The 18,367-nt window shown below is 44.1% G+C and overlaps 1 protein-coding gene across 1 annotated transcript in view; it reads right to left on the reverse strand.

Annotated features, from left to right (window-relative positions):
• Positions 1-18,367, reverse strand: part of ARHGEF11 (Rho guanine nucleotide exchange factor 11) — a gene marked incomplete at its 5' end in the record, with an annotated part of 112,144 nt that overhangs the window by 38,091 nt on the left and 55,686 nt on the right. Inside the window, 7 exons of the mRNA XM_079697342.1 lie at positions 4,370-4,441; positions 5,278-5,456; positions 6,029-6,086; positions 6,429-6,478; positions 10,407-10,505; positions 11,488-11,576; positions 13,075-13,107. Coding sequence (XP_079553468.1) covers positions 4,370-4,441; positions 5,278-5,456; positions 6,029-6,086; positions 6,429-6,478; positions 10,407-10,505; positions 11,488-11,576; positions 13,075-13,107 — 580 coding nt within the window. The remainder of the gene's footprint in view (positions 1-4,369; positions 4,442-5,277; positions 5,457-6,028; positions 6,087-6,428; positions 6,479-10,406; positions 10,506-11,487; positions 11,577-13,074; positions 13,108-18,367) is intronic.

Consider the following 18,367-nt stretch of genomic DNA (forward strand, 5'->3'; position numbering starts at 1 on the left):
ACACTGTCTTGGGTCACCTCACACCCCTCTCCCCAACCACAGCTTTATCCCTTCCTCCTCTCTTAAATCTGGGTGAGCCTTCAGCCCCGCAAACATTTACAGAGAGCTGATACACACCAGGCCCTGTGCCAGCTGTGCAGGAGGAATATGCAAATGTAGGCATGGTCCTGGCCATTAAGAAACTTAGTCCAATAGAGGAGGACAAATAAATAATTAAAATACAAATACAACAGCAACTGCTGTGATGTTAGAGGTTGATGCTGCGGTGTGCTACAGAAGCACGGATGTTCCAAAATTCCGCCCTCAGCTCTCTCCTCTTTTCTGCAGCAGTGCCCTAGGTGATACCGTCTAGTCCCCAATTTCAACTACCACCTGTATGCTGAGGCCACCCGAATCTCTATTTCAACCCAATCTTGTCTCCTGAGGTTCATCCTTGTTATCTCCATGTGCCTGGTGGATGATCTGTTTATCTGAACTTCCCCATGGGTGCTTAAACTCAGTACATCCGAAGATTACCTTCATTCCTTTCCCCTAAACCCCACTCCTCTCTTCTGCCTCACTCCATCAATGGTATCACCATCTGTGTAGGCACACAAACTTGGGGCTATCTTTTCTTTCTTCTTCTTTACCTCCCCCTTCCAGTTGATAAGTTCTACTGATCTGACCCCTGAGATGTCTCCCATTGCCATCCCTCATTCTGTTCTTTTTTCTTTTGGCCACGCAGAGTGGCATGAGGGATCTTAGTTCCTCGACCAGGGATTGAACCCGTGCCCCCTGCAGTGGAGGCGCAGAGTCCTAACCCCTGGACCGCCAGGGAATGGGGGGAATTCAGTGTGTCTCACATTGCCATCCCTCCTTCTGTTCTTTTTTCTTTTGGCCACGCCGAGTGGCATGAGGGATCTTAGTTCCTCGACCAGGGATCGAACCCGTGCCCCCTGCAGTGGAGGCACAGAGTCCTAACCACTGGACCGCCAGGGAATGGAGGGGATTCAATGTGTCTCACATTGCCATCCCTCCTTCTGTTCTTATTCCTGCTGTTCTTGTTAAATCGGTCATCATTTCTTTTTTTTTTTTCCATTTCTCATTAACTTTATTTTTTTATTTTTTTCATCATTTCTTATCTACTGCAACAGCCTCCAACATAGTTTCCTTATGTGTCAATCCACTTAACACACTTTTCTAAAGAAAACTGATTTGAAGATACGATCACTCCCCTACTCAAATCCTTTGATCAATTCCCACTGCTTTCAGAATAAACTTCAAGCTCATCATGGTATTGAAGGCCCAAAGCACATTCCAGAGTGAAAAAGACTGAACCCAACTGGAATGTCATCTCATGAAGCCTTCTCTGATCACTGCATAATTAATTATTCCTTCTTTTGGGCTTTAATGGCATTTAAAAAATATTTTTAAAATTATTATCAACATATAATTCATATAACATAAACTTCACCATTTTAAAGTATACAATTTAGGGGACTTCCCTGGTGGTCCAGTGGTAAAGAATCCGCCTTCCAATGCAGGGGACTCGGGTTTGATCCCTGCTCGGGGAACTAAGATCCCACATGCCACGGGGCGACTAAGCCCGCACACCAAAACCAAGAGCCGATGCACGGCAACGAAAAAGATCCCGCAGGCCTCAACTAAGACCTGACGTAGCCAAAAAAATAAAGAAAATAAATAAATATTTTTAAAAAAAGTATACAATTCAGTGGTTTTTAGTATATTCACAGAGTTGTACAAACATCCCCACTATCTAATTCCGGAACATTTCTATCAACCCAACAAGAAAGCAGTCACTCCCAATTTCCCCTTCCTCCACCTCCTGGCAACCACTAATTTACTTTCTGTTTTTACGGATTTACCTATTCTGGACTTCCACACAAATGGAATCATACAATATGTGGCCTTTTGTGTCTGGCTTCTTTCACTTAGTCTGTTTTCAGGGTTCTTCCATGTTAAAGCATGTATCAGTACTTCATTCCTTTTTATGGCTGAATAATATCCCACTTTATGGATACAACACATTTTGTTTATCTACTCATCAGTTAATGGGAATTTGGGTTGTTTCCACTTCTTGGCCATTATGCAATTAATCAGTGTTATTATGAATGTTTATGTACAGGTTTTATGCTTTGAACTCTCTTGGGTATACACTTAGGTGTGAAATTGACAGATCGTACGTTTAATATTTTGAAGAACTGCCAAACTGGCTGCACTATGGTGGGAGTAGATTAGGACAGCGGATATGTAGACAAAATATAAACAAACATTTCTCCAACTTCTCCACATGCTCACCAATAACTGTTATTTTGGCTCTAGCCGTCCTAGTGCGTGTGCAGTGGTATCTCGTAGTTCTGGTTAGCCTCTCCCTAATGACTAATGATATTAAGCATCTTTTCATGTGCTTATTGGCCATTTGTATGTCTTCTTTATTGGACTGTGTATTCAAATTCTCTGCTAACTTTTAAATTGGGTTGAGTTTTAAGAGTCTATTACATATTCTGGTACTAGACCCTTATCAGATATATGTGCTGCAAATATTTTCTCCTATTCTGTGGTTGTCTTTTTACTTTCTTGATAGTGTCCTTTGATGGATAAAAGTTTTTAATTTTGATGAAGTCTAAGTTATCTTTTTTGGGGGGTTGTTTATGCTTTTGGTGTCACAGCCTAGAAACCACTGCCTCATCCAAGGTCATAAAGATTTATACCTATGTTTTCTTCTAAGAGTTTTATAGTTTTTAAAAACAGTTTTAGTTCTTACATTTTAAGTCTTTGATCCTTTTTTTTTTTTTTTTGCGGTACGCGGGCCTCTCACTGCTGTGGCCTCTCACTGCTGTGGCCTCTCACGTTGAGGAGCACAGGCTCCGGATGCGCAGGCTCAGCGGCCACGGCTCATGGGCCCAGCTGCTCCGCGGCATGTGGGATCTTCCCGGACCGGGGCACGAACCCGTGTCCCCTGCATCAACAGGCGGACTCTCAACCACTGCGCCATCAGGGAAGCCCCTTTGATCCATTTTGAGTTAAATTTTGTTTATTGTGTGAGGTAAGAGTTCAAATTCATTCTTTGCATATAGACACCCTGTTGTCCCAGAACCATTTGTTGAAAAGACCATTCTTTCTCTACTGAACTATCTTGACACTGTCAAAAACCAACTGACCATAGATGTATGGATTAATCTCTGGACTCTGAATTCTATTCTACTGATCTATAGGTCTATCTTTATACCAGTACCACACTATCTTGATTATTCTATGACTTGCAGCAAAATGTAAGTATCAGCACTTATTATAGTGCAGTATAACTTTATCTTCATTCATCCATTGATATTCTACTGGATTATAAACTCCTTGAAGGAAAGATTCCTCTCTCACTTATCTTTATAACCATTCTAACCTTTGTCCCTAGCACTGGCCCATGCCTCCACTGCAGCACATACACAGTACCTAGCACACAGCAAGAACTCAATGTTTGTTAAAGAAATGAGTATATTTTCATGTCTTGGTGCCTTTGACCTATGCTGTCCATTTACCAGCATTCTCTTCCTCATCTCTTTTGCCTACTGAAGCCCTATCCTTCAAGGCCCAGCTGAAATACAATCTTCTCAGTGAAGTTTCCCTCACATTTCCCATTATTAATTAACTGCTCTCTTCTTTGTTCTCTTATTGCAAGCTCTTTGTTCCTCCCACTCTCTTACTGTAATATGAAATTTCCCCATGAGATTGTAAACATGTTGAGGGCAAGAACTGTCTAATCGTTTTAATCTCTGTATACCGTAGGAACTAAAGCAATGCTTTACATACAGTGGGAACTTAGAAATTTGTTGAATTGAAATGAAGGGGCAAGGAGCCCACTGTAAGCCATGGCTATTATAGGAATCTGGTTATTCCCGTCCAGCCAAATTAATCTTCCTCCTGTCTTCCCTGTGCATCATTCTCCAGGCCTGGAAATCTCTCTGCATCCCCTCCTCCATCAGCCTGGCCTGGCATTCACCCCCCACCCCCACCTTCCTTCCCTCTTATCCTTCCCTTCCCAGAACCTCTAAGATCAATTCCAACTGATTTTCCTCAGTTCTCATGTTCCCTCATTTTATTCTACCTGTCTCATCACTTGTATTTTCTCTACATAGTCACCATTCTAATCTATTACCATAAGCTCTATTACCCTATTCACTCTATCCATCAAATTCTGCTTTAACAAATTCCATTGGCCTATGGCAATTCATTAGTAGTCCTGCAGTTTGACTTTTTAAGGTTTTACTGTGATAGGATATGGCCTGCAAATTAAGTTGTACACACTGGCAGATTGCTCTGATAAAGTATTATTTCATTAAGGCAATGGCCAGTCTACCCTCAGCAGCGACCTTACCTGTAACTCTTTCTCCTCCTGCCTCAGCATATTCCTAAGGATCTGGGTGGCATGTTTTTGAAATTCAGGATCCTAAGAATGGAAAATATGACAGTAGTGAGAATTGGGGACCAGATCAATAGCTTTTATTCTCATCTACCAGCTGATTCCTGGTGAAGGAAAGCTATGAGTAGAGCCTGGGTCGTAAGAATGTTTTGTATAACACTCAGTATCTCACTGAAATTCAGTAAACATAAAATCTGATTTTGATTTCATTCCTAATTTCCTAGAAACCCTGGCTGTAATCAAATCTGTTATCAATTGCTCTCTGAAGTCTCCCAGGACTTGCTGGTCGGTCTTCTTTCCAACCAGAAAATCCTGTTCCCTATTCCTATCTGCCTCCTGTCCTCTTTTAACTCCTCACACAGGTTATCCTGGCCCTTGGGTTCTCTCCCTACTATTCTTGTCCTTTCCTGACTCTCTCCCCTACAGACTAGGCTCCATATTTCATTCCTCCAAGCAGCCTTTTTCCCCAGGAAGCCTGTTCCCCTACTCCTTGACTTATTCCATACCCTTGTAACAATGACTGGCAACAGTCTTTACAGATGCCTCTGACCATGGCTGGAGGTGTGCACTTTCTCCCTGATGGGGAGAACTCTCAAAGGGCCTCCTTAGAGTCTTGCACACACACAGGAAACTGCTGCTGCTATCTGATAAAGTGCATATGCACTTACATGGAAAGAGGACACTAAGGCATGGAACACCCCTTTAATGCAGTTCTCATTTTGCTCTACTTTTTGATGGTCTTCATACAGCTCTTTGGCTTGTCTCTTGCTGCCAGTCTGCCATTTGATTTAACCTGCTTTCATTCCAATGTGGAGCTCTTCAAAGGGACACCAGAATGAGGAGAGGAGTAGGAGGACCATTACCTGCAGAGGTTTGGGTCCTGTGATGCGCTGTGGAGGTGGCAGAGGTGGAGGGGGTGGTGGTGGTGGGATCACAGGGGTGACTCGGGGAGCTCCTGCTGGAACTGGGTCCTGCTGGGGCCCAGAGACACCAATGGACGAGGGTGAAGAGCCCAGGAGGGTCAGTGCAACATAGGCACCAGCTGGAGGAAGGCAAAGAGAGGCTTGCTCAAGTGGTATTGTTCTCAACAGCAGACATTCAAGGTACAAAGGAGGGGGTTCTCCCTTCTCCTTCCATTAAGCTTATAATTCTGCAGGTAAAGTTCTCCTCACTTTTAATGCCCCACCTGTTCTTTAATTCCTGTCCTTCCATCCTGCATCAACACAAGTATCCCTTCCTTCCCTTTCCTCATGTAGAGACCTCAACCAAAATCCCACCCGGAACTATCTGGGAGCTGCCTGCCCAGTCCCTGTTTCCTGGGACTGGGAGAGGGGAGTGAGCAGTATCTGAGTGAGACCTGGTCTTAGTAGAACATGATCTAAAATGTAGGGCAAAGATGGGTGGAAAAATAAAGATGTCAGATGAGAGACTAATAGTGTCTCCACTTGAAATGACAGTGGGGAACTGTGGTAGGCTACAATGATCAGGCCAAGAAGAAAGACTTCAGCTGCCTCGCACGTCTACAAAGGAAGCCTCCTGGGGCAACAGGCCTGCTTCCACCCATGCCCCATTTGATCCCCTAATTTCTTTCATTGTCAGCTCTCTCCAACTCACATTTGATAAGCTTCACCACTTCCAGATGTGAGCTATTGGTCACCATGGTGCCGTTCACCTGTTGGGGGACAAACGACATTATTGAGTAATGGCAGTGGAAGCCCAGGGGATCCTTCTCCTAGGTCAATCGCCACTCCTTTAGGGAGCCATTTATCAATGTTCTCTAGCATAGTAAAACATTACAGAAGCTTGGTCAGAGTCAAGAAGGGCCTAGAATATGGAACCCAGCTATCTTAGTCCCCAGTCTCTGTCACATTATACTACTCACTCTCATGGTACCACCCCCCCCCCACTCAGTGGCTGATGCCAGCTGGTACGAAAACGGAAGTGTGGAGGATGGCCAAGGCCAGAAGTGATGCTGCACCCCCTCCTCTGGGGGTGGAGAGGGAAGGTCACTCACTTTGATGATCCGGTCGCCCTCTTTCACACCGGCTTTCATGGCTGCGCCTCCTGTGAGGAAGGAGAAGGCCTGGTCAGCAGAGCCCCACGACATTTCCAGAGGTGGCTGAATCTACACCAACGACCCTGTCAGATCACCTTCCCCCTCAAATCTCTTCTCACCTCTCTCTGTTAAGTGCCTCAAATGCTGGGTGTGTACATCCTATTGTGCTCCAGTGACACAACTACCTTTGAGCTGGACTGGACTGTATAAGGACACATCTCTTGCTCTTTCCTCCACCTGGCTCAGAAGCCAGACTTCTCCTCTGAGAGCCAGGCCAAGGTGGCAGAGAGGCAGGGCCATGCTCTGGAGAGAGTAACGTGTGCTTTATTTGAATGTGTCTAGATGTGCTCCAAGGTCAAATAAGAGTTATTTCTATTATCCAGTGGGAAGAACGAGTTCACTGTATTAAATAATTGCTGAAGTAATAATCATTTTTAAGAGGAATATGAGAAAAGGATTAAAACAAGCATTTTCAAAACGTGGTCCCTAAGCCCTGAGAGGTTCACAAGGATATTATGGGGGTTCCTAGCATTAAGGATAATAATGATCACTGCTTTATTTTCTGTTAAAAAGTTGTTCTGGAGCTGCAGTGGTTTTTTTTTTTTTTTTTCAGTACGCAGGCCTCTCACTGTTGTGGCCTCTCCCGTTGCGGAGCACAGGCTCCGGACGCGCAGGCTCAGCGGCCATGGCTCACAGGCCCAGCCGCTCCACGGCATGTGGGATCTTCCCGGACCGGGGCACGAACCCGTGTCCCCTGCATCGGCAGGCAGACTCTCAACCACTGCGCCACCAGGGAAGCCCACTGCAGTGGTTTAGATCACCACGTACAGTTGTCCCTCGGTATCCACCAGGGATTAGTTCTAGTACCTCCCACAGATATCAAAATCTGCAGATGTTCAAGTCCCTTACTTAACATGGAGTAGTACACACCTGCAGGTTTCGCATCTGTGGATTCAACCAACTGCAGATGGAAATTTCAATCTGCAGTTGGTTGAATCCATGGATGCAGAATTCTCAGATGCAAAACTCGCGGATATGGAAGGCCAAATGTAGTTTTAAATAAGTTAGAGTCCTAGTTTAAGTTATACCCAGGAAGCAGAAGAAACACTAATGATGAGATAAGTTCATGATGGACTTCCCTGGTGGTCCAGTGGTAAAGAATCCACCTTCCAATGCAGGGGACTCAGGTTTGATCCCTGGGTGGGGAACTAAGATCCCACATGCTGCGGGGCAACTAAGCCCACGCACCACAACTACCGAGCCCACGTGCCTCAACTAGAGAGTCCACGTGCCACAACTACTGAGCCCACGTGCCTCAACTAGACAGCCCATGTGCCACAACTACTGAGCCCGCATGCCTCATCTACTGAGCCTGTGCACCGCAACTACTGAGCTTGCGTGCTCTGGAGCCTGCATGTCACAACTAGAGAGAAGCTTGTGTGCCACAACGAAGAGCCTGCGAGCTGCAATGAAAGTTCCCACGTAATGCAACTAAGACCCGACACAGCCAAATAAATAAATAAATAAATTTAAAAAATATGTTCACTCAGAAAGCTTATTAAAAAAAAAAGAAAGAAGTTCACGAGAAGCATAAAAATTATGTTTCTTGTCAATCTGCCCCAAGATGATCCTTAAATCTGTAAGTTGCATTCATCTGATCAAAACAAAATTCCGACAAAGCACATCTAGATGTTTCTAGTCTGAAAAGAGAAATTACAGTGATGACTACATTCCAATTTGGCTTTTCAGTATTGGGACCCAGACTACCCTCATCTAAAGTGTGCTATTGGGCTTCCCTGGTGGAGCAGTGGTTGAGAGTCCGCCTGCTGATGCAGGGGACACGGGTTCGTGCCCCGGTCCGGTAAGATCCCACATGCCGCGGAGCGGCTAGGCCCGTGAGCCATGGCCGCTGAGCCTGCGCGTCCGGAGCCTGTGCTCCGCAACGGGAGAGGCCACAACAGTGAGAGGCCCGCGTACCGCAAAAAAAAAAAAAAAAAAAAAAAGTGTGCTATTTATGGAAAAGTACTTGCAAGTAGCTTGAAAACTCTCTTTTACACTGTCATCTAGAATCTAAAGGTGGAGAGGAAAGAGCTATTTTGCCTGAATGTATGAAACACGTGAGGTGACTTCTAATAACTTAGGGATTAAAAGAAATTAAACTTTTCAGCGTAAAGGAATTAGAGCAGAAGTTCTAAACTTCAGTAAGCATGAGACTCACCAGGAGAATTTTTAAAAAAGCATAGTCCTTGACCCCCTTGCTAGTAAGTGATTCAGTACTTCTGGGACTGGGCCCCGGAATGAGGATTTCAATCATCCTAAGGACCTAGGTGATTCTGATGTAGGCAGAACACAGGCTACACTCTGAGAAACAGTGAATTGAGAAGGCTAAAATCTGGAAAAGACAACAACTGCTTTGTTACTCTTGTGATTTCAATGCCAATCCAAATGAAGTCTCTCCCTCTCTCCTGCCCGAAATACTCATACATACACAGATTTTCCAAAACTCATATTTTACTGCAAGCCATCCTTTTGTTCTTTCCTCTCCAGGTCTGAGAGGAGGAAAAATTGGAAGAGTGCTGAACTCACACTTCACTGGAGGGGATCCCCATACTTTCTGTATCAAACAGACCATAGAGGCAAAGTACAAGTTACTGGCAGTCCCACTTGCCCTGTCTCACCCTAGTCCAGGAACCTTGAGAGAATATGGAAGCAAAGAATAAAAGTATCTTTTCAGAGCTCTACCCTAGGATATGAAAAACAAACCTCTCACTGACAAAAGTTAACTACCAAACATAAGGAGCTATAATTATTTATATCCTTGTATGATCCACATACCTCATTTTGGTCATAAATTTGAAATTCTCTTTTCACTTTTCCCATTAAATAAATCCCAAATATTTCTCCCAAGTTATGTAAGTATATTTCCATCCCATTTTGCACTGTACTTAGTGGGAAAATGCTGGCCTGTCCCCTACCCCTTTCCTTGTACTCTTCTTCAAGCCTATGATGTGCCACGTTGCCAGGCCCAATCCCATTTGCTACACTGAAGTTCACTCCTGTTACAGATACTTGCTTGTGTTAGGGATACTTGCTTCATACTCTCCCCTACTCCCATCTCCTTCCTGATCATCTTCTTCAGTCTGGGTCACTTAACAACAATGATTCTACCACCTGACATATGATAGTGCTTTGAAATATCTGAAGCTTTTTCACACATCACTGATCGATTTGCTTATAATGCCCTCCCACTCTCTACTCCCTTCCCACCAAATTTCTATCCTGCCAAAGTGTTTTCCATGGCCATCTTTCAAACTACTCCTGAAATCCTATTTTCTTCTAAGGAGGCTTCCTAAACTGATCAGAAGGGAAATACTTAGCTTCGAACCACCAACTACCCAAATACAAACTTACAAACACCCTTTCCTCCCACGTACTGTCCAACACACATCTTTAGGTCATTTATTACTTAGTGTTAATATATCTGCAAATACATTTAGACCAGTGTGCCTGTCTCAACTGTGAACTGCTGCAGCACAGTGACCATTCGTGCACGGAGCAAGGTCATGTGAAGGTGAGAAAGAAGAAAGCGGGTCTTCGATTTTTCCACAGCATCTTCCAACCCAGGATGAGGAGCTCCCCTGGAGGGCAATCAGGCACCTGCCTGATGACCTGAAGGCTATTCTGCCATTTTCACACTTCCAACAGGGGAAACAAGCCTGGAGTGTGATCCCTAGACATTCTGCCTGGAAGCTTAGCATTGTGGAGACTTCCCCAGATGCCCCTGGGGAACCAGTTCTACAATGAATCATTCATGCCCCAGGATGCCCAGGCCTCCAGAGAAAGCACATGCAAGTTCTTCAAGTCCTATGGCACTGTCACATACATGGTGGCTTTGTAAGAACTGTACACTGCAGGCAGCAGGGACGCAACACTCACCAGGCCGCACAGACTGCACCAGAACAATGCGATCCCCGCTGACTGTGAAGCCAAAGCCATGCTGGTCCTTTTGGATGATGACACAGCGTTGAACAAGACCTGGTGAGTGGTAAGGAGGAGAAAGAAGGGAGTTCGGTAGGAACTGTCATCAGAAAGTTAGTGCACACAAGCCAAGACCAACCCAGGGAAGTCCCAGTGTGTTTCTTCCTCCAGAAAGCCTTTCCAGATTCCCCAGACTTTTCCTGCCCCCACACACTATTGCAATGCCTGCCTTCCTCCCTGTCACCTACTCTGTATTCTATACAAGAAATTCCTTTCTCTGAGGTGCTGAGATGTTTGTCTCTCTTATGTATGTCTGTCTTTTTAGGCCTTTTTGGGTGAGACTGGTCGAAGAAGGGGCATGGCCAACTCCAGCCTGAAGGCTAGTGTTACAGAGAAGCAGCCCTGGGATTGAAGCCTAAGTGAGACTGGAAGTTTTCCATCAAATTACGTCCAATGAATACAGCAAGTGGGACACCAGTGCTTGTTGATTCTGCAGAGCTGGGTAACTCACGTGGGGTGACTGAGGGCTGGCCCCTTGTCAAAATCCAGGGAAGGATAAATGACAAGAGAAAACCCTGTTTGTCACACATACAACCATATGCAGAGCATAGGAAAAAAGAGAGACTATAACTCCTAACTGACTCCATCCCTGTGGGTGTGTACTAGACATCGTGCATGTGTGCAGGTATGTGTGACTGCTTCCTGTGATGGAGAAAGCATGAATTCTAGAGTTAAAACTCAACTGGTTTCAGGTCCTGGTTTTGTCTCCTACAAGCCTGTACACTTGGCAAATTTTTTAACCACTGTGTCTCAGCTTCCTCATCCATAAAATAGGTATGATAAAATCTACTTTCTACAATTGATAAAAGGACTGAATAAAGGACTGAATAAGGTAATCTGTATAAAACATATAACACAATACCTAGCACACATTATGAGCTCAATATAAAGGCTAAGTTGTTTTACATCTGGGGTATACGGATCTGTCTGTATGGGTAAACACCTCTGTGTCTACGTGTTAATGCCCCGAGAAGGTTACCTGTTGTCTCAGAGGTGTCGGAGGGTTGCCGGTGGTGGGAAGGGGACTTGCGTTCAGGTGCTGAATCTCCCAAAGACAGGCTACTTAACCTGGAGAAAGAGTAAGAAAAGCACAACAATGAATTGGGCAGGGAGGGACCAGCCTTGTAGCAGAAGGAAGCTCTGCCAAAGGGGCCCTGAGTCTTGGGTAACAAGAGACCGACCCTCTCACCCTGTAACCCGCTCAATCTGGTGGGAGATCAGCCACATCTACACCACTGGCAACATCACCTATCTGGAATCCTAGGTTGGCAAGGCAAGCATGATCTCTTTAATACCCAGCAAGGCGTGAAGGGAAATAGCCCTTCCTGGAGTCAGGAGACAAAGAGACAATAGCAAGAACAGGGTGTGAACAAATACACATGCTTGTTGGGTCTTACCAGGCTGCAATGGGGCTGATGGAACAGAACGGAGGCAGCAGAGAAAATGAATGCGAGAAAAAGACAAGAAAAAAACAAACAGCTAGTTAGTTTTAGGTGATGATTTGTAAGGAAGGGGGGACTGGAAGGCAAGGATGGGAGGGTCACAAACACACAGAGGCCTGTAGGGACACAGCAGAGGACTGCAGTGGCTGTATCAGAGACACTTTCTCTCACTTTAGCTTCGTCTCTTCGTCCCTCTCCAAAACAAGTGTCTCTAGGAGGGTAACTAGGCCTTTAGTTGGGTAATTGGCAACTTGTACCCTTTTCTAGAAAGGAGGTGTACAATGATGACCCAAGCCTCTGAAATTCCATTTATTTTGTGTGTACCATGGGAGAACAGGAATCTGGTCTGTTTGGTGGTAGTATTCCAACCCCATTCCTACAGCCAGCTTGAGGCACCCTGTTTAGAAACTATTAAGGCCCTACAACCTCAAGGAACCACGGATCGCCAAACCAGATCTAATAATAGGGCCCCTGCAGGAACAGGAGAAGCTCAGATCATTTCTATGCCTCTCCTTTTTAGAAAAGTGTACAAGTTGCCAGTTCCTAATCAATAGTTGCTGCCCCTCCAGAGGGTGTCTCCTATTCATATCTAGCAAATGACTATGTAGAAGGGGCTTCATGTAAGCACTGTGTGCAGTGGCAAAACACTGCAAAGAATCTAAGTGTTCATAATGGGTGACTGGTTAAATAAACTGCAGTATACCAATATAATGACACAGTATTCAGTCATATAAAAGAATGAGGGGGCTCTTTATATATGATAAGGAATAGTCTCCAAGACATGCTGTTGAGTGGAAAAAGGAAGATGCAGAATTATGTAGACGGTAAAAGAGAAGGAATGATTTGTTTATATGTTTGCTTACCTATATATAAAATGTGTAAAATACCTCTGAAAGGGTACAAAAGAAACATATATCACTGGTTGCCTCTGAGGAAGGACACTGTGCCAGGGGCAAAGGGATGGAGTTGGAATCTTTTCATTATCTTCTTGTTTGTACCATTTAAATTCTGAGTCATGTGAAGGTACGAACTATTCAAATAATAATTACAACACAGTACAAATAAATAACTTTTAAATTTAAAAGAGGGGTCTTCTTCCCCCCTCACCCTGGCACCCCACTTACCTGGACAGGTGAGACTGCTTTTTACTGGCTGATCTTTGGATCAGAGAGAGAAGGACATCAAGGAAGAAGAGAGCGTGGGGCCCAGGAGAGAGTGACGCAGGAAAGGAGGAAGCAAGGAAGAAAAACGAAACAAGACATAAACCAGACAAGACACTGGAGATGGTTGGTTTAAAAGAAAAACCACAATCAAGCTTAAGAAGGACCTGGGGTGGAAACTGGCCAATGCACTAGAACCCCCTTACTAAAATGCAGATTTACCTGTGCCATTTTGCTGATTAAAACCTTTTAGAGCTTCCCCATTGTACTTGGGAGAAAGGTCACCCTGTCTTCAAGCGAGGCCATTAGCCACAGCATCGAAAAGGAGGTGCTGCCTGATGCCAGTCAGCACCCCTCCGCTGTCTCCCACAGCTCCCAGTACCTATCCTTACTGTATACAATCAGCAGAGATGCTTGTGTGCTTGTCCGTAGGGCTGTAAGGTCCACGAAGTCAGGGTGGTCTTGTTGATCAGCACCCCCTGTGCCTGACACAGTGAATGCTCCGTCCTACTTTTGGTCCCTGCTCTTCACTGTTCTTTCACTTGCCATGGTTTCCGGCTCCTGGCTTTGCCCATACTGTTCCTTCTTCCTAGATGTTCTTACTCTACTCCCCATTACCACACCTGTCAGCCAGACAAGAAGGTGAACTTCCAGAAGCTACAACTTCTGGCTTTCCTCAAATTACCCTAGTCCATCATGCCCTGCCACCCCCCACCTCCTCATCCAAGGTAAAGATTCAACTTAGCTCATCATTTAATAAGTGTCCTAGAATCTATGGATGATAACTAAACTTACTGTGGTAATCATTTTGCAATACATGGATACCAGGTCACTATGCTGTACATCTTAAACTTAGGCAGTGCTGTGTGTCAATGATACCTCAATAAAATGGAAAAAAAAAAGTCCTAGGGCTTTCCTGGTGGCGCAGTGGTTGAGAGTCCACCTGCCGATGCAGGGGACATGGGTTCGTGCCCCGGTCCGGGAAGATCCCACATGCCGCGGAGCGGATGGGCCCGTGAGCCATGGCCGCTGAGCCTGCGCGTCCAGAGCCTGTGCTCCGCAACAGGAGAGGCCACAACAGTGAGAGGCCCGCATACCGCAAAACAAACAAACAAACAAAAGTCCTAGATTCTAGACCTGTGCTATCTATCTAGTACAACAGCCACTAGCCACATGTAGATATTTAAATTTTACAATTCTGTTTCTCAGTTGTACTATGGGTAGTGGCTACCATACAGGACAGTGCAGAATAAAACACTTCCATCGCTGCAGAAAGTTCAATTGCACAGCGCTGCTCTAGATACTATGCCAGGTACTATGGGGTAAAAAAATGAATAAGACACAGTCACTTGCAGGTAATGGATGAGGTATACATATAGAACTTTAGTATAAACACTGAATGGCAACAGCTCCGCTCCCCACATCGGTGAGGGATTCTCAGAATGAACTTTTAAAGGTTTTTTATTCCAGCTGCTCATCTGCTGTCTTCGGCTAGATCCACAACATCCTACCCCTGGGTTACCCAGAATGGGCTTGTACTTCTCCCTCCTTACTACTTCAGGAGAAAGCCCATTCTATCTTGGGACAGCTTGGGCCACCTCCTTGCCTTGTTCTGCTTGACTCTGCAGGAAACTGGTTTCCTATGCCCACATTTAAGCTTAGAAGGAATGGTCTGGTAACTTAACCTGGTTTGATTTTGCATTTGAGCTAAGTTGTGAGCTGTTCAACATAATGCAAAGCACATGAAGCCAAGGTTTATGTACCTGGCTGTAGAGGACTGTTAGGGGCAAAGACAAGGATCATTTCAGCAGCCATTGAAAGCTCCTCTAAAAAAAAAAAAAAAAAAAGAAACACAGGCTAGGGCAGAGACAGTGGAGGACATGGGGGATTACAACATAAGTATAATTGTAACAGATGCAATTTTTTTTTTTCTCTTTGAGAGCTTAAAGGAGGAAAAACTACCACTGAATTAGAGGAGGAAGAAACGCCTGTATCAGCAGATCAAGACTTTAATGGTGGGCTCTCCCTCTTCCTGATGACATTCCCATCAAAACTGGGCAGCAGAGATCAGATTCCAATCAGCCTAAATCTGATGGGCATGGAGAAGGCCCAGGAGAGTAGAGAAGTTCCCGCAAAATTTGTGGCTCTCTAAATGACATCACTGAGATAGATCTTCTGAATCAACTTCTCAGTAACCCCCATATTTATCCAGTCAGTTATGGAGACTGGTAAGTCCTTTTATGTTTTCCCAGAGTTGCTCCTTCCTTTACATTATCACTGATATCCATCACTTTAAGCCACATGTCCATTGCCTCAGTCTGGATGACTGAAAAAAAACCAAACCTCTTGTTTTCACTCTCCAGTCCCTCCAGCATTCTACCACAAAGGACTAACTTTCCCAAACAATATTTCTTTGGGTCTCACCCTGGTCAAGAACCTATGATTTCCCCTTCTTACTATCTATATGATCGGATGTGCGTGCAATTACCTGGTGTTAAAGGCCTTTCATCAAGTGGATCCAAGTACCTTTCAAATTCACTCTTATTACTTGTTCACTTTTCCTTACCTCTACTGGATCCTAAAAGGTTCTGTGCTCATTCTCACCTCTGCTTTATGAAGACCTCCATCCCTTCTCTCTATCCCTCTTTTACTCCTTTTTCAAGGCTCTAGTCAAATGGCATTGATTCCATGAAGCATTCCCTGGCCACTGCAGCTCACATTTCTTTTACCCCAACGTTTTTTGGGAAAATTTTCAAGCCTATTATTAAAGTTGAAGGGGCAGCATGATGAACACCTACATACCCTTCATCTAGATTCACCAATTAACATTTGTCACTTGCTTTATCTCTCTATGATTATACACTTTTTCCCATTTGAAAGTTGCACACATCATGACATTTTACCCCTAAATACTTCAGCATATGTCCCCCAAGACCCTTGGAATTCTATATAACCACAATGCCATCAGGACACCCAATGAGTTTAACTTTGATACGATAATATTATCTAGGGCTTCCCTGGTGGCGCAGTGTTAAGAATCCGCCTGCCAATGCAGGGGACACAGGTTTGAGCCCTGGTCTGGGAGGATCCCACATGCCACAGAGCAACTAAGCCCGTGCGCCACAACTACTGAGCCTGCACTCTAGAGCCCGCGAGCCACAACTACTGGAGCCCGCGTGCCTAGAGCCCATGCTCCACAACAAGAGAAGCCACAACGATGAGAAGCCACGACAATGAGAAGCCTGCGCACCGCAACGAAGAACAGCCCCCACTCGCCACAACTAGAGAAAGCCCATGCACAGAAATGAAAACCCAACACAGCCAAAAAATAAAAACAAAAAATAATAATATTATCTAATATATAGTCTATATTCAAATTTCCCTAATTGTTTCATTAATCTCCTACATAGTTGTTCCCCAACTGCCTCAATACACGATCCAGTCAAAGATCTCAGAATTGCATTCATTCATGGTTTTTAGATTCATTTAATCTAGAATATCAGCCCCCTGCCTGCCTACTTTTCTTGGTCTCTACTAACACTGACATGTAGAAGAGTTCAGGCCAGTTGTCTTATTGAATGGCCTGCAACAGATCTGCCTGTCTCCTCAGGATTAGATTCAGATTAAACATTTAAAAATAATATTAGATAAGTGATGTAGCAGAACTTGCCCACTTCTGGTGATCCTAGGTTTGATTACTTAGATAAGTTGGTGCTCCTAAGATTTCTCAATGGTAAAAGTATATTTTCCCATTTGAATTAGTGGGAAATCTGTGGGGTGATATTTTGAGACTGGTGAATATCCTGTTGTCCAACAGCTTCCCACCCAATAGTTTTACTATCTATTGATGATCCTGGCCTGAACCACTTACTGCACTGGTGGCTGCAAAATGGCATTTTGGGAAAATTTTCAAACCTATATTAAAGTTGAAGGGGCAGCATGATGAGGTGAAGGAATCCTATCATTCCTTCTACATCTATTAGCAGACAATCTTGTAAAGAAGGTCATTTTGTCCCTTTTCTGGAATAGTGCTATGAACTCATGAATTTTTTTCCCCCAATGCAATGCATTATAATTCATTACTGCTTTCAAAAAAGTGTTAAAGTTGTCCCAATTTGGCTGGTGGAAGCTTCTACAAGCCAGCTGTGTCCTTTAAAGTGTCACTATCTGTCTTTGAGTGCATCCTTATTTTCTGGCACACACACAGAAATACTCCAGGCTCACCTTGTATTTTCCCTATGTCAGACTTTGACTCAAACATTTCTCTAAGGAGCCCTGGTTCCTTTTAGTAGGAAATGTATTTAGAAACAAGGTCTGGATGCTAGGTGTTCATTGCTGCTAAGCTGTCACTGCTTCTAGGCCCTTTCAATGGACAGAGCCAGAAAATAAATTGATTAAGAAATTGTGAGTTCACAATAAAATCTTGTTTAACTCCAACACTACAGGGTTCTTCCTCATCTTCCCCAATTCCATATTTTATGTTCCTTTTCCCATAGTGAGAAACTTATTCACAAACAACAGTAATATATTTACTCATTTGCTCTCTTCTGTAATACATCAAATACTGTTTCCAGAGTTACTACATCAGTAACACTGGCAACAGCAAACTTACTAAGTAAAGTTCAGCGTTTCCTTGCAATTCTTTCTGTCCTTAGACTATATCCCACTAAAGGTATACAGCCAGTACTGTGTGCAAAAGTTACTTTGGATTAATTCTTCTTTATGTTATCAATTTGAAATGCATTTAGGTTACTTATTTTTGGCTGCACCATGCAGTATGTGGGATCTTAGTCTCCCACCAGGGACCGAACCTGCGCCCCCTGCAGTGGAAGCGTGGAGTCTTAACCACTGTACCGTCAGGGAAGTCCCTAGGTTTCTTTTCATATTTGTCTGTAATTTTAGGGTTTGCTTTTTCAGGTTTATTTATTTAATTTAATTTTTTGAATTTGTCAGACATTTACATGGTTGAAAAGTCAAAATGCAATTTAAAAGGTATATTCAGAAGTGTCCCTGTCCCTTCATCCCACTCCTCCCCAAGTAACCACTTTCATTTGTTTTTGGTTTTCTGTGTTTCTTCTTGTAAAAACTAAGCAAACACATATAAATACTCTTATTTTCCTTTCTTGCTTCCACAACAGGTAGTATCCTACACCTTTTACACTTTGATTTCTCATTTAATATACCCTCAAAGAAACTCCATACCAGTTCACAGAAATCTTCCATTTCCTCATCCTTTTCTTTACAATGCAGCCCACAT

This window comes from Hyperoodon ampullatus (assembly GCF_949752795.1).
Source record: "Hyperoodon ampullatus genome assembly, chromosome: 2".
Lineage (NCBI taxonomy): Eukaryota > Metazoa > Chordata > Mammalia > Artiodactyla > Ziphiidae > Hyperoodon > Hyperoodon ampullatus.